This window comes from Pogona vitticeps, chromosome 1, assembly GCF_051106095.1.
Source record: "Pogona vitticeps strain Pit_001003342236 chromosome 1, PviZW2.1, whole genome shotgun sequence".
NCBI classification, from domain to species: domain Eukaryota; kingdom Metazoa; phylum Chordata; class Lepidosauria; order Squamata; family Agamidae; genus Pogona; species Pogona vitticeps.
Window position 1 is genome coordinate 92,301,311 of NC_135783.1, and position 25,892 is coordinate 92,327,202.

Genomic DNA, 25,892 nt, shown 5'->3' on the forward strand with positions numbered 1-25,892 from the left:
ATTTCCCTATTTGCTGACAGCTCAGCATGAAGAAAAATACAATTACTGATTCTGAGATTCTGAAACTAATATATATCATTGCACATCACCAACTGTATCCCTGTTATTGAATTAAATAAACTGAAACATGTTGCCACAAAAATCTGTAATATAAATTAATTATCTGTCTGTTCGCAGCCGAGTTGTCCTGGTAAATATTGTTCACAGTGATGTATATTAAAGAATATTGAAGGAACTGGCTGAAGAACTCTCAAAACCACTGTCTATTATTCACCTGAAATGGAGGATGGATGAAGTACTAGATGAATGAAGGAGGGTTAACACTGTACCTGTCTTCAAAACAGAGGAACTTGGGAACTGCAGATCAATCAGTCCGACATCAATTCCAAGATAAATTCTGGATTGATTAAACTGGATTGATTAGGCTGCCTTAAACAGAACTATAGTCTCCAAAACCTATGAAGTACTAGTTCCCCTCTATTAAGCACTGGTTAGGCCTAATCTACAGAACTCTGTCCAGTTCTGGAGAATGTGCTTTAAGAAGGAGGCAGACAAACTGGGTCAAATTCAGAGGGCAACAAGGATGATCAGGGGACCAGAAACCAAGCACTGTGAAGAAAGACTGAAAGAACTAGGCATGCTTAGCCTCGAAAAAACTGATGAGAGATGAGATAGCACCATTCAAATATTTGAAAGAGGAGGGGCAGGATCTGTTCTCAATCTTTCCAGAGTGCAGGACACATAATAATGAGCTCAAGCCAAATTTTGGGTGAATATCAGGAAAAAGAACATCCTGTTAGAGCAGTACAATAATGGAACCAATTGCCTCAGAAGGTAATGCACTACAACACTGAGAAAATTAGACAACCGTCTGTCAGATCTGCCTTGATTTGGATTCCTCCATTGAGCAGGGGGTTGGACTTGATGGCCTTATAAGCCCCTTCCAACTTAATTTTTCTATGATTCTGATTCTATGTGCCTAATGTGATCACAGATTTTAAAAGGTCTGGTTCTCAATATGAAGAAAACAAAATTTGCATGCTGAAGCCAAGAAATACAAAAGGTATTCCAAATACAATGATATATTTACAAATTTGGAACCCTAAGTCTATAGCATTTGCTCCTAGCACCAGGAACTATTCCAGCTTCGAGGTGCAGTGCCTCTCTCCATATCACCACCCTCCCCCATACCAAGTATATGAATTCCATTTCAGTGACTCTTATGATTACAACAGGGTAGTATTTTTAGTGCTGTACCACTGACGTATAAAATTCTACTGCCAAAATGAAGTTCATTCAATTGCAAAATAGTTAAGAAAGCTATTGCATAGTACATGAGCAGGGTGAGGAGCAGAGCAAGCAACAGGAGAGTTCTAAATAATTGGTCCTCTCATCGAGAAGTAAATTAGGTTCACTTACTTTGTTCAAGCCATCTATAATCCGTGCACAAAGAAGTGCTGCTGGCAGATCAAAATAATTGTCGTAGGCATAATATTTAGCTGCAAAGAAAAAGAACAGAACTGAAGAACATATTAGGCATTTTCTTTGGAATCCACTGGTTTCCCCTAATTACAAGAAAACATGGCCTTTAGGAGTTCTTATTGCATTTTTATCTACAGTCTAATCTATTTATGATAAACTATTTTCTCTCAAGGATTTCACTGATAACCACAACCTTATCAATAAAATATGTTTATCCTTGTATTCGCGAAGGCTTTCACGGCCGGGATCTAATGGTTGTTGTGGGTTTTTCGGGCTTCTTGGCCGTGTTCTGAAAGTGGTTCTTCCTAACGTTTCGTCAGTCTCTGTGGCCGGCATCTTCAGAGGACAGCAAACTGTGCTCTGGGTAGGCTTGAGAGTGGGTGGAGTATTTATGGCTGTGAGAAGGCTAGTTTGTGAGATAGGCTATTGTCCTGATCAGGAGATGGTTGATTAGTGTGTTTTGTTGTGGCTGTATTGTTTTGATAAGGAGGGGAGATTATCTGTCCCTGTGGTTGATGGGTGTCATTAGCTGTTTTTGTGTGCGCAGTAACCTTGACCTTGTGGCTGGGTGGAGTTCCTTGACCTTTTGCACTCTGTGTTTTTGAGAGCTGGGAGGGGACAATAATTTTAACTACGGTGCTACAGCCAGGTAGGCCCTGGCCCATATTTTTATGTGGTGTACTGCTCCCCACAGAAGGATAGAGAGAAAATGTCCACTGACACCCCCACCTGCAGATCTTGTTAATGGGCAAGTATATATCTTATAATTGTTATACTATATCTTATAAATATTTTTTTCTTTTTTTGTCCATGCAGATTACTGAAACTGTAAGAACTAGGAAGTTAAAATTAAGATGTTCCAGCTCAAGCTCAGTATGTTATAGTTTGTCAGTGGTTCCAACGGAGTCTCAGTCAGGCCACTGAAAATGAGCTTTTAGTAGCACCTGTTCATAGACATTTGCCAGAGTCTCCTCCTAACACATGACAGATAAACCTCAACTACAAAATATCCTTTTGTTCTGGATACAAAGTAGTCCTATAAATATTTTCAAAAGTTTGCTTATTTTTCCTGAAATACCTCTAAACTGGTAACACAAAGAAACAAGCAAATTCACATGGATACTACAGATAGTCATGCTTTAAAAAATGGATTGCTTATGTCTCAACACTGATCTCCCCCGAGCGGCCTAATAATTAGATTTTAGTAGCACTTGATTGTAAACATTTGGTAGATTCTTCTGTCTTGTATGTCTCTCACACACAATTACAAGATTCTGGCTGGCTGGCTACCAACCAAGTGGTTCTCACCAGCTGTCCATTCAGCTGACGTCAACAGTCTTGCTTTTGCTTTATAAAATAATAGTGTATGCTCTAATCAACATGTCAGAAATTTGGCTTCAATTATGATGCAAAAAAATTATTATAAATTGTGTCATTTTAAAACTGTAATAATTGGGTAAATATAATTATGAAAATTATACTGCCAGCATCTAAATTGGGGGATTCTATTTCAATATGAATGGAAGTTAGTATGGAAGCTGGATACATCCACTAGCTGCATTAGATACACACTAACATCTGACATAGCATCTCATGTATCATCGCAAGAATTTCCAGGGACAGAAGACAGACCTTCCAGGCCAGCTACTATTTCCTGCTTAATGCAGGGAAATATAGATCTGAAGCATCATCAACAGATGGCTGTCGAGCCTCTGCTTCTTGTTCTCCCTTAAGGAAAGGGATACCACACCTTCCAATAACTGGTTCTATTACGGTTCCACGATCAACTTGCTCTTGATGTTAAGCAGGGCAACTTAGTGGCATCGGTAGTCCGCACTGCATTTTTCCATCTTTGGCGGATTGCCCAGCTGCGACCCTATCTCGACATGGGGGTGCTCACTACCTTGGTGCATGCGCTCGTAATCTCAAGATTAGATCACTGTAACGCGCTCTACGTGGGGCTGCCTTTGAGGCTGACACGGAAACTTCAGGTGGTGCAGAATGCGGCGGCCAGGCTCCTTACAGGAGTGAGAAAATATCAACACATCTCTCCAACGCTGGCCGCATTGCATTGGCTGCCCATCTGTTTCCATGTCAACTTCAAAGTTTTAATGCTTACTTATAAGGCCCTAAACGGTTTAGGACCTCGATATTTGGCGGAACGCCTCCTCCCACCAAGGTCTACCCGGATCACCCGCGCGAGTCAGGAGGTGAGGCTGAGGAGCCTGACGCCGAGAGAGGCCCGGAAGGAGAAGACACGAAACCGGGCCTTCTCGGCGGTGGCTCCTCGCCTCTGGAACAATCTCCCTCCAGCAATTCGTGTGGCCCCCACGCTGGGCACCTTTAAAACCCAATTAAAAACATGGCTGTTTATTCAGGCCTTCCCTCCAGCCAACTCTTAATTTTTTAATTACTTTTCCTTTTTATCTTTATTGCTGTTCTTGTTTGATTATTATGTATTTGTCTATGTTTTATTATTTGATTTTATATTTGGAAGCTGCCTAGAGTGGTCCGATGGGCCAGATAGGCGGGGTATAAATTAAATAAATAAATAAATAAATAAATAAGTTAATCAGTAGAAAGAGGAAAAGAAAGGTGGACTTAAATAAATTCAAATTATTATGGGGTTCATACTCAATCAAGTTCAAATAATGGGAGGGGGGCTGCCATCATCCAAACTAGAAGTCCACCATAACTGCTTATTAGTGCAGGGGAACAGAGATGTTATGAGGCACAGTCTTGTGGGAGAGCCAAACTACACCATCCTACACTTCCTGTTCAAATGAAACAATGTGTGAATAGCTCCCTTGGTCTTCAGTCATTTGGTGAGGCCCAGCTAATATGAAATGCATACAGTTAATACCTGAACGAGACGCCATTCCACTCATTGTCTTAAAATGTTTCCATTCCTTCCTTCCATATGTCTCTAAAATCTCCTCAGGGCTCATATGTTTTGTTCCGTGACTTGCCCTGTTTGACACAAATATGGGCCAAGAATTAAAAGCATACAATTTATCCAAGACTATGAATGCTTGCTTTCTTCTCCAAAAATTAAAATAAGATTTTTCTGTGCAAAACTCATCAAGTTCTAATGATCACCAGATAATAGTTATATGTTTCTTCACAAACAAATCCTAATAAATTCTTTTTGTGATTCTAGTGAGTACTATGATTTCTATGACAGATGTGGGAAACTGGCCAACCAGATGTTGAGATGCCAGTATCAACTCGCATCATGTGCCTAAGCTAGTTAAGTCTCATTGAAACTATCAGTCAACACCATATAAACATTACAGGTTCCTTAGCCCTGTTGTATAATTTAACACTGCCTAATTTTGTCTTCCACAAAACCTCAATTAGATAAGAAGATCACTTTGCTGTGAGGCCGTATCAAAAAGTCTTCATATTTTAAAGAGCTGAATAGAATATTACATACAAACCAGATGCAACTGGAGATCCTCTCCCTGTCCTCCACCATACCAAATCTCCTCTTGCAGTGCCTCCCAACTCTATTTGAAATATGTGTGACAGGCCACAAAAGAAGGCTCCCAACAAATATCTAGGGTTGTCGTCTATTATCTATTGATCTTTATTCACAAATAAAGAAAGCCTGAATAAACTCTTCATCACATTTTCTAACTCCTCCTGAGAGTCCATCGAAATTAACTTTGGCTAATCTATTTGTACTTATTTCCCGACAGTATTCATCATTTACAGGATTTACTTATTGATTTCCCTTAAGGATTTGATTGATCTCATTAACTTCGATGAACTGATTTAGTATCTCTTAATAATTCAAAAATCTTGTGAATGTACTCAGAGGCTACTATTGGGATGGCTTAATATTTTAATTCAGTAGCAATTCAAGCTGTTTGGAGTTAGTAATCAGGAGTGTGAGATCAGTGTACCTGTTCTCTTTTTCATAATTATTATAATAATCAGATTACCAAATACAGTGGGGTCTTGACTTAAGAACTTAATCCGTATTGGAAGGCGGTTCTCAAGTCAAAAAGTTTGCAGGTCAAATCTGCATTTCCCATAGGAATGCATTGAGAACCATTTGATCCGTATCTGCTCTTTTCCGTCCATAGAAACTAATGGGAAACTGCTATTCTGCCTTCGACCACTAGAGGGAGATATTTTGTTTCTTTTTTTCTTAGGTGAAGAAAGGTTCAGAGAAGGCAGGGAAAATACAGTCCAGGCAGTACCAGGCAGTCTGAAGACTGTCTCCCAATCCACTCTCTAAACGCTGGGAGGAGTGAGGAAGCAGACAGGGACCCTTTTCACTGGCCAACAGTTAACTGAAAGTTCACATTTTGCACTTTCCCTGCCTCTCACGTGTTTTTTTTTCAGTTCTTAACTCAAATCTAAGTACTTAAGTCAAGTCAATATTTTCCTATGAGAGCGGTTCTTAAGTCAAAATGTTCTTAACTCAAGCCGTTCTTAAGTCAAGACCCCACTGTAACACATATTAGCATACCAGATCCTTCACTAAATCAGAGCCTTTCAGATATCCTTGTGACAATTTACCACAAAACAGATTATTTGCAAATTATAGAATTATTGAATACTAAAGAAACAGAAGTGTTTATAAGAAATTGTAGTATTACCTCAAAACAGTTCCATCCTTGGCAAGTTTAAGGAAATTCCCATCTTCCATATCAAGCACCAAGCCTTTAAAGCTAAATGTACATGGTTCACCAATGGGGAAAGAGAGGCGTGGAGAGAGAAGAATGTATGTAATATATAACCTTGCATTAAACATAAAAAGAAGTGATACAAAGTATGGTTGGGACTGTAAATATAAATACACACAATAGTAGAGATAATAATCAAGGCCCTTGGGGGGGGAGTGGAATGTGTACAAGGCCTGGCTTAAGGCCAGGTTTTTAAAAAAAGCAACAGAAGTGAGAAAATCGAACTACTGTACAATTTACGGTCAGGCCTAGACTTAAGGAAGGTACAGGGTAATGAACCAGAACTGGCAGGCAAGCACTGAAATGAATAAACAAAGGAAGGGAAGCTTCAGAATACCACTTGAAATAAAAGCCATGTGGCCATTACAAAATACAAATGCAAGAATAGGCAAATATCTTTATAGGCTGCTAATTAAAAAAATCACACACTGTGTGAGTTGAGCTTTCATGGGTAAATCCCACTTCTTCAAAGCATGTGCCAAAAGTCCAAATATTTGTGGCAAGATGGGATTTACCAGGCGGTTCTTCTTAGATGTAAAGTTCTTGGCAAGATGAATTTTCGCCAGGCACCTCTGTTGTAAATGAGGCAGGCAGTTGGTTTAAAATTACCACTGAGGCAGCTGGGGGTTGGATTTCTTATTCCAGTTCTCCAAGCAAAGGGTCACAGGCTATGACTGCACACAGAGATCCCTTCTCTATCTGGCTCTTCTTTGAAACAGACATGCTTCTGCTTGGCCAGGAAATCAAAGGTGGGGCAGGAAACTCATGTCCTCTATCTGCGAATTGCGGTATAATTTAGTAAACCCACTAGGTATAGCCAGTTAGGGTCAGATTAAAGTAAAGGGAGTACTGTATTGCCTAGTGGTCGCAGTCCTGTTCTGCTGGTGTTGAGAGTCCATGTGTCTTCTTATTGGGGAGGGTGTGGCTCTTTCTTTGTATCCTCATCGCTCCATTGAAATAAAAAGAAGTGAGCTGTGTGGCCATTACAAAATACAAATGCAAGAATAAGCAATACTGTTATAGGCCACTAATAAAAAATTCATACACTATGCGAGCTGAGCTTTCGTGGATAAATCCCACTTCTTCAAAGTATTATTCAGAACAGCCGTGAGTATCTTTGTTCTTTTTATTGTTCTGTGGAGCCTGACATTTTTTGATCCTGTATTATTTCAAGGGCCTTCCTCAGGGGCTATAATGAAATATTAATACATATATATATTAATATATAATTAAGAATATCAAACCACATTAAAATACAATTAAATGACATTACACATTGCTTTAGAAAAATCTATGAATTTTTTTTCATAATAAAACATATAATAAAACATACATAGCATTCTAAGTTACACATAAAAAAGGAATTTGAATATTTCATTTTAGCCCCTGAGGAAGACCCTAAAAGCAATCAAGGTCCAAAATGTGTTGGGCTTGACAGGACAATAAAAAGAATAAAGATCATCACAGGCCTGCTGAGGTTTCTCCTTCAGGTTAAACAGAGAAAATCTGGCCTTCCAGATGCTTTGAACCATAGTCAAATCATCAGGAGGGGCGGTTGTTCTCCACCCTGATCTAGATAATAAATCCAAGAGGTATGAAATATTGGAAACTTAAAATAGTCCAAAATGCTGCAGCAAGATTGCTGACTGAGGCCCGTTACTGGGAGCATCTTCACAAGTGACCATTCTGTTTCTGGACACCATTCAAAGTATCCTATAAAGGTCTATCTCAAGGCCTGTATTCTTCCCTAGGAGCTTGCCTGACTTTGTGCTATCTAGAAGAGATCCTTCTCTCATTTGTACTACCATCAGAAACCTATTCACTGGGATTTCTCAATAGCTACTCACAAATTTTGGAACTTCTCATGAAGGGAGACCTTTTTATTCATGCAAGAATTTGGCAACTGATAGCTTGGAAGGAAAAAAAAACTTTTTACCAAGCAAGCGCTACATTGTTTTTACATTGTACATTTTAAAATTTTTCATTGTATTCTAATATTCTCAGTTTATATTTTTAATTCAGACTTAGCTGCCTTAAGTCCCATTTTAGGAGCGAAGGCAAGATGTAAATTCAATAAATAAATAGTAAATAAATGGATAGGATAAAAATGGGACAGCAGTGTGCACAGAGAGCCCAATAGAGAAAAGCAAAATTTAAATAATATGCAATAAATAGCACCCTAAGTAACTTTGAAAGATATGTATGTTCTTTTCCCATACACAATTAACAAACTGGCAAGAACTCAGTTCTATTTTTAAACAAAATCACTTACCAGAAATCCCAACTTTCAGGTGCTACATTCAGCAGTTCTTCATCATAACCTTTTTCTTTTACCATGTACTGAGCAAAGCTTTCATATATGAGCTGCAAATTAAAAGAAAATAACGAAGTAACACTACTTGAAACTGAACATACTGAGCCATTCCAACACTTTGCCATTTCACACGTTAGGATTCAACCTAGGAGTAGTGAAGAATATTCTGTGTACAGAAGCGACAATTTAGATTTAATACCTGAAAGTCAGATTCTCTAGCAAACGGTGACATTTTCAACATGAAAAGTGAAACTTAGAGAAATGCCACCTTCCAAGCCCCAAAGATTTCTGCTTCTAATATTGGCTCAAATCAGTTAGGTTTTTTGACATGAATATTACACTCTTCTTTATGTCCTAAGGAATGTGAAGTGGAGGAGGACTGAGATTGTGCCTCTCACCACATACTGCCCTCAGTCACCATGCATTTGCAGTAAGGTGTACAAACAATGTATCCTGTTGGTCCTATCTCAAAGATGCTGAAGATACATATTTTCAATAAATACTGCTTAACAAGAATTGTGAAGTCTCTTACACTATTTCACATTGACATGTCCTTTTTGTTTAGGTGGTTAGTTGTTTGAATGCAACCTCACATAGTGGCACAACACAGTTTGAAACACCTCTACATAGAGGAACTTAAATAAATAAATAAATAAATAAATAAATAAATAAATAAATAAATAAATAAATAAATAAATAAATAAATAAATAAATAAATAAATACATACATACATACATACATACATACATACATACATACATACATACATACATACATACATACATACATACATACTAGCTAAAAGGTGCTAATTTCTGTTATTTGCCATCAAACTGCTTGAAATTACAGGAGCCCTAACAGAGCTTCTAAGGTATGTGAGATGTTCAGTAGCTTAAATCCAGTAGTAAGTTGCAACACAGTAGGCACACTGATTCAGATTTAGTGAGTCAACTCTTCTATATGTTCCACTGCTTCAATGGGCATACTTGAATGGGTTTCAGCCATAGTTATTTACTATAGTTACCATTCAGTGAGTTTCCATATGTGATCAAGGATTTGAACCCAAGAACATAGAAAAGTGAAGTTGGAAGGGGCCTACAAGGCCGTCAAGTCCAACCCCCTGCTCAATGCAGGAATCCAATCAAAGCATATCTGCCAGGTGATTATCTAAGTTTTTTTTTCTTGAATGCCTCCTGTGTTGGAGCACTCACCAACTCCCGAGGTTTGGTAACTGGTTCCACTGTTAAGGACATAAAAGAACTGCAGGTTCGATATTTGTGAGTTATTCTCTCACCCCAGAGAGTTTTAGAAACTATAGTTTGGAAGTAGAGCATGCAGAGAGGAGCACTGTATCTACAATGACTAAATTTTAAAAAAAGGAAGAACCTTTTGTAACTTAACAGTTGCATAAAAGGAATTTCAACAGACAATGCAGTGTTTTGGAGAAGGATGTGGGAGACCAGACATGACATTCCCTATTAACTGCATATAACAAGAACTTAGGTACAGTGACACCTTTAAGATTAAACTTAATTTCTTTTAAGATCACATCTGTTAGGCATAGGTACCCTAGTGAGGTAATTACACTGAAAGAGCAACAGACCTAACATGACCCATGGTAATTGTGATTGTGTGTTTCAGCCTGGATAACAATACCAAAGGAATTGTGACAACTTTAGTACCAAACTTGTTCACCTCAAAGATGCAACAATGCTTTTGTTTTGGTTTTTGTCTGCAAGGTAAACAGACTAACATAACTACATCTCTGTGAAATATATTTCATCAAATGGCTAGTGAGCAATATTGGGCCTGACCCATTTACAGAGCTAACTTCTTTCACAGGATTACTGTGGGGTTTAAAACAGGGGCATATCACGAATGCACCCTTGAGCTTCTTGGATGTGATGAGAGGCAGGATATAAATAGAAGGAATTAAATACAGGCTGTAAACAGGGGAGTCTGTGAAGTGCACAGTGAAGGACACTTGCTCATCTTTGTGTACATTAAATCTCTTTTAGGCTTTCTTCAGCGCCTTAAAAAGAGTTGGACCATTAAATTCTGTCAAAACTGCATGTAGAAGCAGCATAATAATTATATGTCATCAAGTTAGTTCTTACGGTGACCCTTTTCTAGGTAGACAGTACTGTACTCAGAAGTGGTCTACCATTTCCTGTTGAGGAAAGCCCAGGGACTGTACAGCTTGCCCAAGGCTGCATGGGCTGGCTCATCTTCCAGAAGGCACAGTGGGGAATCGAACTCCCAACCTCTGACTCCGCAGCCAGTACTGACTATACAGTACTGCAGTATTGTTTATGCTGTTTCAAACTACAGGGCCTGTCCAGACAGGCAAATATGGACTGGTCTGGTTCACACTTAAAATCATCAGTGCAATCTAGATGTTTATTCTCCTGTGAGAAGGATCCACCCAAATCTTTGGAGCGCAGACTTACTCGCATGTCAACTTCCCCGTTAGAATTCTGAGCAGCATGCAAAGCGCTTTTAAATGTTTCGTTGTTAATAAGGAACTGAAGATTAGCAATAGGCAGGGCAGGAGTTGACAGAACTCGTCTACTTCCGAGATTGTAATTCAGTGCATATTTCGCTATGAGAAAATTTCTTCACTTCCGATTAAACTAGTTTAAAGTCCCACGTGAGACTTGAGCCTAATACAACCCTCTACTATATGCGTTCACCACCAGGTAAGCGTGTACAGCGTGCCATGTCTTGGCCCGGGAGGACGTAGCCGGGCTTACTTCTCCGTCACGATGATATTTACTGAGCCTGCAGACTCCGAACTTGTAACAAGGGTCCGCCCCCTAAATCCCAGGCCTCTCCGAGAGGCCCCGTCGGGCGGGCCATAACAAACCGCCCCTTCCCGCTGCCTTGGCGAGCGCGGCGCTCCCGCCTCCTCCTCCTCCTCCGCCCGCCGGGCTTGTTTCAGCCGCAGAACGACGTCAGAGCGCGTAGCGGCTGGCCGGCTCGCCCTCCTGCCTGCGCGCCTCCCCGCCCGCAACACCCCAGCCCGCAACAGTGCTGGAACGTGGCCGGAACTTGGAAGCCTGCCGGGCCGGCTAGCTGGCCGGCCGCCCCCTTTGCCTTCGCCCGAGGTGACTATCCCTCGGAGCGAGCCGAGCCGGAAGGGCAAGCGCCAGGCGAGCCTGCGTCAGCGCGCTGTCCCAGCCTCGCCGCTCACCTGGGCGCTCTCCACGAGGTGGTAGCGACACAGCGTGTGGTCCAGATCGAAGCCAATCACCTCGCAGTCGGCTAGAGAGAAGGTCGTCCGGGCCATGGCGGGAATGGAGGAGGCGCCGGGTGGCCAGGAGTCGCGGCTCCCCTTCCCTGCCCGACGCACGGGAGCGCCTGCTTGCCTGCGATGATAACTGCGGCCGCCTTCCTTCCTGCAGTGCCGGCTCCTGCCCCGCTCCCTGGCGGCTGTCGGGTGTCCCGCGCGCCTCACGGAGAGCCTGGCGCTTCCACCCGCCTCGCTTCCTTCGCGCGCTTTCAGCCTCCAGAGGTGCCGAGCGCCGGCATCAGGAGCAGAGGGGCTACCCAAGCCTCCCTGTGCCAGGATACTGTGTGCTTCCTTCCCAAAGAAGCCCTGACGTAGTTGGCAGGGGCCACGTGTATAGGCGGAAGTTGGGGCCTCTTTTGAACCCAGGAGCAGCCCCAGAACCGGTAGTGTATGCCAGAGTTCGCTTTTAGAGCACACGGTGCAACCTAAAAGGTGCCTCTGGGAATGTGCAGAGATCACCACCTGCCACACACAGAAAGCCAAACCATTAAGACTTTAGCAACATGCATTGTGAAGGTTTTAAGATATTTATTATGATGGGGGTTGGCAACTGGCTTTTCATACAGTTCCTACTTCCCTTGTAAAACTTGGTTTTGAGTAGCCTTCACCTCTTCAGGTAATGAATTCCATAGGCTGATAATACTCATGTGGAAAAAAAAAATACTTTTCTTTGCTCTGGATCTTCTGATAATCCTAGGTTGGTGGAAAAGGGAAACAGACCTCTCAACACCCCACTTTCTACATACACTTTGCAATGTCATTTCTTTCATTCATTTTTATCTGGCCTTTCCCCCAAAAACTTGGACTCAAGAATATCAGTAATCTTTGGAGAAAAAAGGTACAGTAAAAACACAAAATGTATTGATGCTAGATGTTGAAACATAAATATGTTAAAAGAATTGTAAAAGCATATTACCTTAAAACCAACACAGCACCTGAAACCCTTCCCTAACAGGCCACAATGGATTGCCAAATTTTTAGCGGAAGAAAAAGATAACTTTGTAAAACCTCTTCTGCGTCCCTTTCATAGGAAAGAGTGGAACAACATGGTAGCTCTGCTGCCTCATTTCCCTCCCCAAACTGAAGGACAGCTGTTTTCATCAGGGAACACACTTTACATTTGTAGGCGTCCTGTGATTTGAAATTCTGGTTTTCAAGGATTCTAAATCCCATAAGGAGCTGATGTAGGTACAGTTACTCATACTCCAGATAGCCTTGGACTACATCGCTCACAATATTAGCCACTGTATTAAACAACATTTCCAAGGAAGAGAATCAATATAATCAGCTAAAATAACAATCTAGATAAAAGCAGTGAAGCAATGAAAGAAATGTTCCAGGAACTTCTTGAATTAAAAAAATAAATCGGATTGTTTCCTGGTATTATAATAATAAAAATTTTTATAGCGTGCAGAAAAAGTTTTAAAAACTAATAAGCCAGCCACAAGATTTAGTGTTCCAGCAGATAAGTGCTTTGAATGGGCAGCCTGTAGTCACAAACCATGCTGGTACATACACTTAAAAGTGTATAAAAATAGACGCTGTTAACTGATTTTCCATTGGGAACTAATGTTACAGCCCTGTAGGCAGGCTGCAGCTCAGTCTCCTTAATTTCAGGGAGAGTTTAATTCTACAGCTGTTTATTTTTTACAGAATATTGAGTGCCACTTTAGTAATCTCCACTCTTCTATGAGGGAGGAGGGATATAGGCACTTTTCACTCCCATCACTAATGTATGTGGCCCCTGAATTGCAGACTTCTCTAATGTGTCAAGTTAACTTAAACATGTTTCAGCATGGAGATGTCCCCCACCCCAATAGGTTTATTCATATCCTGAAAGAAGTATGTGGAAGCAGGGGACAGGGAGACCGTTGGCAGGATATTGGGAAATGGGAAGTCTAGAACCAATGTCTTCTCAGTAATATGCTTAGATATTCTTCATGGAAGCTGGCAAATCAGTCAGTGCCACAGAGAACAAGGTGAAACAATAGTATTGTTCTTGCAGGTTAAAGTGGCTGCTTAATTGTTCCGCTTGTTGCTCTTGACCCAGAGTGCCTCTAAATTAAGGGTGGAAGAATTTTAGCCTCAAGGTGTTATTGGCTTATAACTCCCATCATCTTCATGCAGCATATCCAACAGTACTGGATTGTGGAATTTGAAATTCAGAGTATCTAGAGAGTCAAAGATGTATCACTCTTACTATATTTTTTTTTCCAGCTGAACTTCAGTCAGTTGGCATTAGCCAGATTCTGGCCTTGTCTGTATGACTTTTTCAATGCAGTATTCGAAGTAACTTCCCTTTTATTTTTTTTCTTATTTCTCAGTCCCAGCCAACTGGTTTCACTTAAAAGCACAAGTAAACCACCTTAATTGATTTAAATCAGTCTGGCTGTAAGATAAGTGAGTATAAAAACAAAGACATATTTGTAAACGTATGGGATGACATCTATGCCTGATCTGTATACACAGCTGTTTGCTGTGTGTACAGATGGGCAACTCATACAAGGAAACAGCCGGTGCCTCCGCTCATTACAAGCCCTTTGCCACATCAGGATAATGTTTGACTTGCATAATGGCAAACTGAAGAGGGGGTGGAGCATAAAGCTCCATTTGAACTGCAGCATAACACTAGCCATGGTGCCCTTTTACTGTATTTACTAACAAATGTTCAACTTCACATGCCCATCCTCACAGACCAGCTGAAATTTAGCGAAAAGACATTTGAAGATTTCTTGGAAGCACCTTGAAATTGTGGGAGAACATGGAAGTTTTCCTAGTAGGAAAGTCATTTTTATTATGTTGTTATCTTGCTTGTTCCTCCTAATACGGTATGCCTTTTTATTTCATTTCAAAATACACACACACACATACAGCATGCACACAATTTGAAGCAAAATTCATAATTAACTTGCAAAATGTACATCCGTGTCCTGAACAATATCTTCTATAAGTAAACTTTATGTTAATAGGGACTTGACCTGTGAGTACAAAGATATTTCAGAAAATAAAGGCAATTTTCAGTTTACTAAGGGGAAAGCCATTTTGTTGTTATTTTCCAAAACAGCATTGTAAAGTATGCCACCAATTACAGTAACAGGTGAATAATAGGTTACAACTGTTCTAGCTGTATTACAGCTGTGATTTCATTGCCCAATAAAGACTAAATAATAAAATAGTAAAGAGAAAACATAAAATAATATCGGAGTCAAGGTTTTCTCTACATGCAACCAACTCTTAATTTGTTTATGGAATGCCTGGCCCAGAAAAGTGTATTTTACAGCTGTGTTTAATCATTACAATTATTTTGTATAAGTAAACACGACCTAAACTGGTATTAAGTTAAATGGAATGGGATTTAATAGAATTAGGGGTAACAGCAAGCTTTTATCAGAGAAAATGTCATTTGTAAAGGATGAACATCAATAGACTACAAGCTGTGCAATTAAAACAACTTCAGATTGCTGTAATTTCCACATGTTTGGTGTTCATATAAAAGGCTAACGGCATCAGGAATAATGCATGGAAATTGTCCATTGAGCCAGTTATATATATTTCTGCACAGTCATGCCAGATACTTTTTGTGAAGAATGGCAGCCCTTATTATGCCCAAGATACACACAATAGTCTTCAGTCCAGACTCAAAATGTAAGTCCTATAATAAAATGTATTTGCGAAGGCTTTCACGGCTGGGATTTAATGGTTGTTGTGGGTTTTTCGGGCTCTTTGGCCGTGTTCTGAAGGTTGTTCTTCCTACCGTTTCGCCAGTCTCTGTGGCCGGCATCTTCAGAGGACAGCACTCTGTGTTGTCCTCTGAAGATGCCGGCCACAGAGACTGGTGAAATGTTAGGAAGAACAACCTTCAGAACACGGCCAGACAGCCCAAAAAACCCACAACAACCTGTAATAAAACCTTACATTTAAATGTAGATATGCCTTTGTCAAATGAACTCGATGCCAACTTCTCAAGCAGCACCAGCAAATTAACCCGCATCACTGGAATTAGCAATTCTCATCTACCTTTCAAGAAGTCAGTGCTCACCTAAAGTTGACAACTCTTCATTCACTAGATGCTCTCCCACTGCACTGCAAATTTCTTTTCTAAAATACCTTCCCCCATGGATGAAATGTGCAAAACCCTTTAGAAATGTTCTGTTGCTTTATGTGTGTACTTAAAGCCAAAACACCAAGATGATGGGTATCCCTAGTATTAATTGTTGTTTCCAGTCGATCTTGTCTTTTGATAGTGTGCCTAAAGTACAGCAGCCTCAGTTTCATCTTTTTATACTTCTAAAAAGATTTCAGGGTCTTTTATTTGATCTGAGACCCACTTATTCTTATCCATCAAACTCACCTCCAGCTAAGTTTTTTTTATTAAATGAAAACATTGTAAGAAACAAAAGAACAACAAACAAATAAACAAATAAAATACAACAATTGTACACAAAATTGAAATAGATATGTTTTAAATGGGTCAAATTTTTCCTTGCCATCTTCCTTCACTGTCTAATTTTCATATCTAAACATAGTACATTGGGAATACAATAGTCTGGATGATGTTGGTGTTGGTATCCAGTGTCATGTCCTTATACCTGATGATTGTTTCTAATTCTTACATTGCTGCTCTTCCAAGTCTCAGTCTTCTGATTTCTTGGCTATAGTCTCTATTTGGACTAACGAGGGGACAGTGACTTGGTTTGGGTCTCTAAGAAGGACCAGTCCCATTAAGCCTTGCTGATGGATGATGTGGTGATCTTTGAAGATTGAGTCAGTATCCTTCTGAGGAGATCTAAGACTGACCAAATGCGAAAAGGCAAAAATTAATCTCCTTAAGCCAGTGTTTGGTGAAAAAGTTGTGTGCTGTCCATGCTATGCAGGAATACAGTATGGGGCAGAGAGGCATGCTTTGGGACAGGTTCTTGGAAGTGGTGTCCCAGGATAATGCAAAGGTGTCCCTGATATCTTATTGGTTCACCTGAGATGCAACGACTTGGCTAAACGCATGGGGAAGTCATTGATTATACAGGTGATTCAGGATATTCGGGCCATTGAGGCCAAAGTCCTTGGAGTAAAGCAAATATGGTCAAATATAGTACCAAGAATTATATGGCGGGTGGATTATGACCCCAGATATATTGACCATGCCACATGGGGAGTTAACCGAGAGGTTGGTAGAGCCGTAAAGGATGGCCTGTGGTCTGTAGTGGCACATCTGGATATACGGATGCAGCGGACTGAATTGTACAGAGGTAATGGTGCTACACTCCATATGCCAGGAAGTTTGGAAAACTCAGCAGTGGCCAGAGGACTGGAAAAGATCAGTCTACATCCTAATCCCAAAGAAGGATAGTGCTAAAGAATGCTCCAACTACCGTACAATTGCACTCATTGCACACGCTAGCAAGGTTATGCTCCAAATCCTCCAAGGTAGGCTTCAGCAGTATGTGGACCAAGAACTCCCAGAAGTACAAGCTGGATTTCAAGGGGACAGAGGAACTAGAGACCAAATTGCTAATATGCACTGGATTATGGAGAAAGCCAGAGTTCCAGAAAAACATCTACTTCTGTTTCATTGACTATGCAAAAGCCTTTGACTGTGTGGACCACAGCAAACTATGGCAAGTCCTTAAAGAAATGGGAGTGCCTGACCACTTTATCTACCTCCTGAGAAATCCATATGTGTGACAGGAAGCAACAGTCAGAACTGGATATGGAACAACTGATTGGTTCCAAATTGGGAAACCAATTTCATACCACTCTGATGGCAGCAAGTGAGGAGGAATTAAAGAAGCTCTTAACTAGAGTGAAAGAGGAGAGTGCAAAAAAAAAAAAAAAAAAAAAAGGTCTGAAGCTCAACATCAAAAAAACTTAAGATCATGGCCATGGGCTCCATAACCTCCTGGCAAATAGAAGGGGAAGATATGGAGGCAGAGTGGTATCATTTGCATATCTGAGGTTGTTGATATTTCTTCCGGCAAACTTAATTTCAGCTTGGGAATTCTCCAGTCCAGCCTTTCGCATGATTTTTTCTGCATATAAGTTAAATAAGCAAGGAAACAATACACAGCCTTGTCGTACTCCTTTCCCAATTTTGAACCAATCAGTTGTTCCATATCCAGTCCTAACTGTTGCTTCCTGTCCCTCATATGGATTTCTTACACACTTAAATGATAATCAGTGATTATCACTATTAATTAATTAATTAACCACTCAACCAAATGATCAATTAACCAACCAATTACTCACCTAATAAATCAGTTAATGTATTTACTTGTTTATTTATCTGTTTTAAAACACTGAACATACACCTTTGTCCAAAAACTCCTTAATGAACTCAGTCCCAATCCAATCCAAAATGGCTTACCAATATTATTATTATTATTATTATTATTATTATTATTATTATTATTATTATTATTATTATTATTATTATTATTATTATTATTATTATTATTATTATTATTGAGCGGAGCACATCTTGAAGTTCCTATATGCTGTGATGACAGCTTTGCCTGTTCTGGGAAAGGATGGAGCGAGATCCTGTACACCCATGTCCGTGAGAAGTGCATCTAAGCTTATATAGAGTATACGGCCTTGCTGAAACATAAACAATTTATTGTCATTGAACATATATAAATGTTATATATACACACACACACACACACATATATACACATACAATGAAATTCACAACACTCAGAGACCAGACCAAACACACACACACACACACACACACACACACACACACACACACACACACACACACACACACACACACACACACACACACACACACACACACACACACACACACACACACACACACACACACACACACACACACACACACACACACACACACACACACACACACACACACACACCCTTCATAACATTCCCTAAATCCCAGAACCTCTGAGATGATAAACTATGCTGAACATGCAGAAAGACCAGGAGAACCACTTCACAGTTTCCTTCAGGGCTTCTACCACAACACAAATTCACTTAACCTACCGTATTTTTCTGTGTATGTGACCCCCAATGTATAAGACAACCCCCTAATTTTGACCCTAGCCAGAGGTGGAGGAGCAGTCAATGGGCAGCTGTGAGGCGGCCCCTTGACTGCTCCTCCATCTCTGTCTCTTGCTGCTGCTGCCTCTACCGCCTGATCACCTCCCCGTGCGACTGTGGGGCTCACATCACCGCCTTGTCCCCTGCCCAAAGAGAGCCCGCGAGTGGTGCTGGAAGAGGCAATCTGAGGCGGCAGCAGCCAACGGGCAGCCGCGAGAGGCAGCTGAGCACGGCTGTTACTTTGCCTCTGCCTCCACCTCCTTCCATGTATAAAACAACCCTCAATTTTTCCTCTAATGATTTTAGGAAAAAGCTTTATACATGGAAAAATATGGTAATTCCGCAGAATTCTGTTTGATTTTTAGGGAGGATTGAGTTAGATGAAGAAAATGCAGGAGCTCCCGTGCATTTCCACACACACTCCTCCAGTTTCTGCTCCACCTGCCCCCATTACCCTTGGTGATGGCTTAACTGGTGGAAAGGAAGGAAGGAAGACAGTTGGAGGTGGTCCCCTGAAGGTGGGCAAAGGGTTTTGCATTCCTAACCCACATGGCCCATTTTGTATGGGACAAAGTTGGAGCTGTTTTTTGTTTGTTTTTTGATTGAGCAAGATCACAAATACGTAGTTTGGTTCTCTGTTGTTGTTTTTAAAAGTAAGGGGCTTGATGAGTGTTTCAATTGAAATAGCACAACAAAGCATTGGGCCTCTAAAATGAGTTTAAACAACTTAAATTTGTTTTAAGACCGCTGAAACAAAGTGAGCATGGTAATGGCATGTCATGGTTTGCAAAGGGCTAGTGGATTGGGTTAGAAAGGAACAAGGTGGTGGAAGTCATTGCTTTTTCGGTAACAGCATTCAGCTTTTGCTCACAAGAGTTTCACTGCCTGGAAAAGACTTTTGGACTCTGGAGACCCTGAAAAATGAGTGCACATTTATTTGTGCAATAAAATGAGCAGCTGGGAAATCCTTCAAAAAAAGGGGAGGATTGCTTTCTGTATGAGAGAGAGGGGGAAGAGAAGGAGAAAATGTGAAGGCAAACCAGGAAATAGTTTAAAAAGTAGTTTACCCACATTCCACCTTATTAAAGCTGCCAGGCAATCAAGTTAGTTATTCATTACCGGGAGCTAGTGAGTTTTCAGAGTCTCTGCTGTAGGAATGCATTTAGAGAGGAGAAAGAGTAGGAAAGGTAGGAAGATACCTCTGGAAAGCATTTGTGCTGCTTTTCTTTACCTAGTTTGTTGTTTCTAGGTGTGTTTTTGTTTTAATGTTTGATTTTTAAAATTTTTGCCTCCAACACAAAGGATCTGGTCTTTCTGTTCGAAAGAGGAAGTAAGAAATTCCCCTGCCACAGATAACTGGACTTCACGTAGTCAGGTTTCAGTTCTGAATGTGGAGGTGAAAGGGAGCAAGGAACCTCTTGGTGGCTTGCAGGTGGGAAAGGAGGTCTTCACAGCTTGTTGTCAGATTTCTTGTCTTTTCAGGAATTATTTTTTTAAAAAAGGTCTCCAGAACAAACTTGGAAATGATACTTAACAAACAAAATATGTTTAGAGTATTCATGAATTCCTAGGGATAGGCAAAAAGAGGCTGAAGATATACAGGACATAAAGACCTTGGGGACAGCATGGGGAACTCTTGTCAGAAGAGCTGTGCTTGTCTGCAGTCCTACATGCCTTGGATTTTCAAGGCATGTGGTTGTGAATCAAAGTCGACCACCCCTCCGCCAGCTGGACCAGAACTGCCTCCAGATCAGCCCCCCCGCATATTTGTGGCCCTGTTTGATTACCAAGCTCGTACAGATGAAGACCTGAGTTTCCAAGCCGGGGATAAGCTTGAAATACTGGACACGTCTCAAGAAAGCTGGTGGATTGCTCGATTGCTTGTAAAGAATGGGTTTGCCAGGCCTGGACAGAATGTGCAAGGCTACGTCCCAGCCAACTATGTTGCCCCTTACCAGAGCATGGAAGCTGAACCGTAAGTTCCGTTCTGCATACTGTAATATTGTGTAGCCGTCATATAGACAGATACTGCTGATAATGTACAGATAGCCTAGCAAATCAACACGCTTGTTTCACAAATAGTACTGAATCCCGTTTTGAGGGAAAATTGTTGTCTGGTTCTTCATGAAGTAGCATGGTGACAGTCCAGCTATTCAGATGTGTTTTCTATAAATAGTTTCCTGTAGTGCTCGTTACCTCTCTCACATACTCTCCCAGTCATTTGCTGTTCCGATGAAACAGATTACGTATTATATAAACCCTCTACATTATGTGTGAAGTGCAGTGTATAATGTGGTAAACTGATATTCTCAAGGCCTTTCCCCCAAGAAACCACAGGTCTGACAGTTGCTGTTGGTATTCCTAGATCTACCTCTCCTTGGAAGTCCGTGCTTTTAGCATTTTTCATTCTGTGGACAGACACTGGAACTGGCAAGACTCATTAGTTTAATGTCACAGTGAAGAGAACTGTTTGAAAAAGTTCCTCTTTTGTCTTCAACATCTGATGGGAGTTGCAGACCAAAGTGTCACTTTTCCAGTTTCTTCTTGAGAAGGATAATTTTGACCTCTTATTCTAGTACCTTGATGATTCACTACCACAGCAGAAAAATGTGTCTATTTCGATCAAAGGTGCGAAATCATTGTCCACTGCCTATACTGTGGCCCCCTGAAGACTGTGGGAGATTCAGGTCTACACATCTGGACAGTCAAATGTTTCCCACTGTTGATCAGAAGGTTTCTGGAAAAGGAGGGGGGGAACCCATGGTTTAGTGTTTAAATTCAAGGTTTCCCATTAAATCAAGGGCAGTATTCAAAGGGGCAAGGTGATGACAGTAACTCTTAATCTAAAATTGTTATTCTAGTTATTCAAATGTTTAAAACTATGAACATCCAACTGTATCCGATTGCACTGGAGGTTCTTAATGGTGAATTAACTGTAACTTCATTGTACTTTACTTGTTTACCTCACACCAAAGAGAGTGCATGATTTCTGTTTGCCCAAAACACACACTATAGAAGCTTCCTTAATATGGTTCACGCTGTTTATAACAACCAAATATAAAGTGCCCATTTTTCACTAGAACAAACAGTCTAGGGTGCCCAAGTGAAATAGATGTGCACACGCATAGCAAAATGCGTGCCATGGTGGCTTACCAGAGATTTAATAAGCCTGTTTTTTTCTGAGTACTGTACTTGGACCTTCAGAGGCAGATGATTTTCATATCCCTAAACAGATGTAGTATGTAATTTGTAGACTGCCTTTGGCTTAATAAGTTCCACATCAGACAGGCATGATCTGTATGTAATTCCTGCAGATTTTCCTACTTGAGAAGCCTAGGAGAAGTAAAAAAAGGTTCAGGGAGTTTTCAATCTTTGTGAAATGAATACTTTTAAACACTCCTGCAGAGTGCGCGTGGTGTACAAGTTGAATGGATAGATAGACAGACAGACAGACAGACAGACAGACAGACAGATGCCCTTTCAAGGACATGGGAGTAATTTTGCCATGTTTTTGGCCCCCAACCAAGGTGGACTTGATGTTATCGAAAATGCACTTGCTGCAGCTTGCTTGAGTGTTCCTGGAATACCTGTTATCAAATTAAGCATGTATGGGTAAAGACTTGGTTAATTAGAGCAAATTTGCTCCCAATGATCTCCTTGCAGTTCTTAACATATTTTATTGCATTAAATCCTGGGAAGCTGATTTCTACAGTTTGCATAGAAGTTGTCCAGCTGAAATCTATTTGTAGATAGGGAGAAACCTCTGCTCTGGACCACAGTTCATGATAAGATAATTTACTGAGTGTTTTGCTGAGTGGTGAATTAAGTACAGGACAAATATGTGGGATTATTCACACGAAATTGCAATATGCTGCAATGTAAATTATTTTTTAAATGATAATTATTAATTTATTGTTACATATCCTGCTCCCTCTACCCTCAAGATTGCTAAGCAATGATATGCTTGCTTTTCATTCAGTGTTTTATTCAAGCCAAAATCCCCTCTTGGGGGGGGGGGGACAAGTGACATATACTGTAAGTCTTTTCCCATTTAATTGCGTGGCATTTCAAGTTCAGCCCAGCTCAAAAGTGGCAGGGCTTGACTTACCAGAGCAGAGGATTCACATTCCAGCTCATTGTGGAAACTGTTTATCCATAGATATAGTATCATACTATATTCTTAGACGGCGTTCAGTACACATCCACACCCAAGACTGGGGAAAAGGCTGCAATCGAATTAGTTAGGGGTGGCAGGCTCAGAACACTTTTCTGCTTGAGGCGGATATGAGCAATTCCAGTTTCCCCTTCCATTGAAACACAATATGTTTGCTTAAACCCAACAATTTATTAAAATTAAAACAAGGTCAAAAAACAATGGTCAACAGGGCCTAACTATCCTATGCATCAATGAGATGACTGTCCATAACTAAAGTCTCAAGCCCTCGGCCAGTTCTTAAGGGGTCTTCAGGGCAGGAGGGTAGAATCTTTTCTACTCTGCCTGTTCCAGTGTGCCATGGAGGTGGGTAAGGCGTGGAGTGCCACAGCAGGGGTGCTGAATAGCCGCCAATACCTGGCTCCAGACATTGGTAGACTCAGTCTTTGGCTCAACATGGAGGGAAAGGGCTGTATCACCTTGAGGAGTGGCTGCAGGCAGCTGCTGCTCTGGTGTTGACCCACTACAGACTGAGCTGGACTTGACTGGCGCAGGAGATGGGTCAGAAAGCCAGAGGTGAGTGTATTGGCTTGGTGGACTGGATGGTAACTAAGATGGTGTGTGTGTGCAAGGTAGAGGTCCTGTCACAGGTGACCATTGTGTGGTCTCTGTCAGTTTCTGTGGGCTTGCAGCTGGTGCTTTCCATGCTGAGCCTCACTGAGCCTTTTCACAGCACACTCTTGCTGCTTCCTCTAAAGGTACACAGAGGTCGACCTACTAGCCTGTCCAGGGATCACATCTCTGAACAACCTCCCACTCTGTGCTGGGATCCCATCACCCTGTACAGCCACGGCTTTGCAAGCCTTCCAATCCTGGGCATCTGCCCACAAGTCTTCCTCCTCAGAGATTGTCCCCCTTTAAATAATCCCTCTTCTGTGGCCACATCTTCCATACCCTCCATGCTGCCCCCTATTGCTTCATTCATGCCCCGGCTGGCCCCCCAAATTTATGTGAGAACTGCAAGTGGAAGATGTTCTGGTGAGTGCCTTCATGGTGTACAGTCCGCTAATGGCTGGACCTGCCTGAGGAGTGGGGTCCTGGCTAGTCCCACAGTGAAGAAAAAAAACCTCTACCTCCTTTCATTCCATGTACGACAACACTGACTGTTGAAGCAATGCTAGTTTTGAAGGAACATCCACCACTTCACCAGTGGTTACCAGACTTCAAGGGCGGACCACATGGCACCCACAAGTTACCTCTTCATTTTTTAGTATGCACTTCCTCAGGCAGGTGCCTCCCTCCACCTAATACTACAGCCAATCTGGAACAAATGACTTTACATTTACATTCTGTAGGACTTTGTTGTTAATGTGAATATCCTAGAGTCATTGCAGTAAGACCATGTATGTCGCCCTGAAGGGTTTTTTTGGAGAAGGGTTTTTTAAAAGAAAAAAAATCCTCTCTCTCTCTCTCTCTCTCTCTCTCTCTCTCTCTCTCTCTCTCTCTCTCTCTCTCTCTGTGTGTGTGTGTGTGTGTGTGTGTGTTTTCATAGCCATTTGGAGGAGGGGACCTTGTGGCACCTACAAAGAAAAAAAAAGCATGAACCCCTTACAGGAGCTTATGAGAAAATAAAAGATCTGAAAAACAACAGGAAAACTCTTTTTTCCCCACCAATGTAGAGCTCCATTGACATCCTTCATAAGGGTTCTGCTATTACTGCATAATTTTTCTGATTATGATTCTATTCTCCAGGGAAAGATTTTGTGTGTGTGTGTGGGGGGGGGAATTGGCTGCTGCATTCATTATCCAAAAAAACTGGACAATATTTCCCTTGACAGTTTTTTTTTAAAAACCACACACACTTGTCAAGATAACTTTCTCCAAATCTCTGATTTTTCTTGGGGAGCAAGATGTGCATATGTACAGACTTGTATTTTTCCCATCTGATGTAAAAAGACAACTTTTGGTAGTTAATTCTGATCATAACATTACGGCTTGATCCTATGACACTGTATAGTATTATATTGGTCTTCACACCAGGACTGGTGCAGAGTTTCATTTGTTCAAAGATTATGGCACTATTTCTTTCTTTCTTTCTTTCTTTCTTTCTTTCTTTCTTTCTTTCTTTCTTTCTTTCTTTCTTTCTTTCTTTTACAGAATACTTTAAAGGGATCACCCATTGTTTAAATGTATGACAAAAATATCCAGTGGGAACTTCTTTGTGCATGATATGATTTATTGCTACATGACCGGTTTAGATATTAGCTTCTTGTTCCTCAAACAAATATAGTTTTAGCTCATAAATTGTTTAAGTATCATTTGTAACAGCTGCCTTAAATATGCTATGAGTTTTAGACCTGAGAAGAGGAAATGAATAGATTTCCTCTTATTTTCCAGTTACATCCTAAATAAAGGAACTAGCCACAACATAATACCTGAACTTCAAGAACATCCTGAAGTTCCTTACTGTAAGAATAAGCTCTCTTGTATGTGCTCACACTCTTCTTGTTTTGGATTATGTTGTGCACTCCAAACAGAAACCATGGAAACCAACATAATCACCTGCTTGTGGTTCATTATGGTCATTTGTTTTCTCTAAACACAAAAATGACCCTCTGCCAATGTATTGGACAACCAGCTGTACTGTTGATTTTAATAACCCATGCCAAGTAGGATGACTGCGATAGAAGACCAAATCCCCTTTGTTTCCTACCAACAATGCCCCCCCCCCCCCCGGTATCTGCTCATGCTTAGTTTACTCTTAAGCATTCTGGGAAAGTTCTCTTTCACATCATATCAGCATTGATTGAAATATACCAGTTGAGCTATCAGTTAAATATGACATGTCAATTAAGGTAGCACAGGGTTGGTAACTATGGTTCTAC

At 40.9% G+C, this 25,892-nt stretch overlaps 3 protein-coding genes across 8 annotated transcripts in view; 1 reads left to right on the plus strand and 2 right to left on the minus strand.

The window, feature by feature from the left end:
• The window catches only part of NT5DC1 (5'-nucleotidase domain containing 1), a 122,973-nt gene extending 110,862 nt beyond the window's left edge, over nucleotides 1-12,111 (minus strand). For 3 of the 6 annotated variants that reach the window (XM_020810837.3, XM_020810834.3, XM_078384817.1), the window contains exons 1-5: nucleotides 11,688-12,111; nucleotides 8,452-8,543; nucleotides 6,093-6,164; nucleotides 4,346-4,452; nucleotides 1,420-1,499 (exon numbers count right to left, since the gene is read on the minus strand). In XM_020810837.3, coding sequence (XP_020666496.2) covers nucleotides 1,420-1,499; nucleotides 4,346-4,452; nucleotides 6,093-6,164; nucleotides 8,452-8,543; nucleotides 11,688-11,783 — 447 coding nt within the window. In that variant the 5' untranslated portion in view covers nucleotides 11,784-12,111. Of the gene's footprint in view, nucleotides 1-1,419; nucleotides 1,500-4,345; nucleotides 4,453-6,092; nucleotides 6,165-8,451; nucleotides 8,544-10,944; nucleotides 11,206-11,247; nucleotides 11,603-11,687 lie in introns of those variants that run through there. The other 3 variants (XM_078384813.1, XM_072997608.2, XM_020810833.3) reach the window with 3 other exon arrangements.
• Nucleotides 1-25,892, minus strand: part of LOC144586492 (uncharacterized) — a 1,082,363-nt gene that overhangs the window by 335,710 nt on the left and 720,761 nt on the right. The window lies entirely within an intron of this gene.
• FRK (fyn related Src family tyrosine kinase) overlaps nucleotides 19,659-25,892 on the plus strand; it is a 50,193-nt gene continuing 43,959 nt past the window's right edge. The window contains exon 1 of the mRNA XM_020810843.3: nucleotides 19,659-20,829. Coding sequence (XP_020666502.3) covers nucleotides 20,480-20,829 — 350 coding nt within the window. The 5' untranslated portion in view covers nucleotides 19,659-20,479. The remainder of the gene's footprint in view (nucleotides 20,830-25,892) is intronic.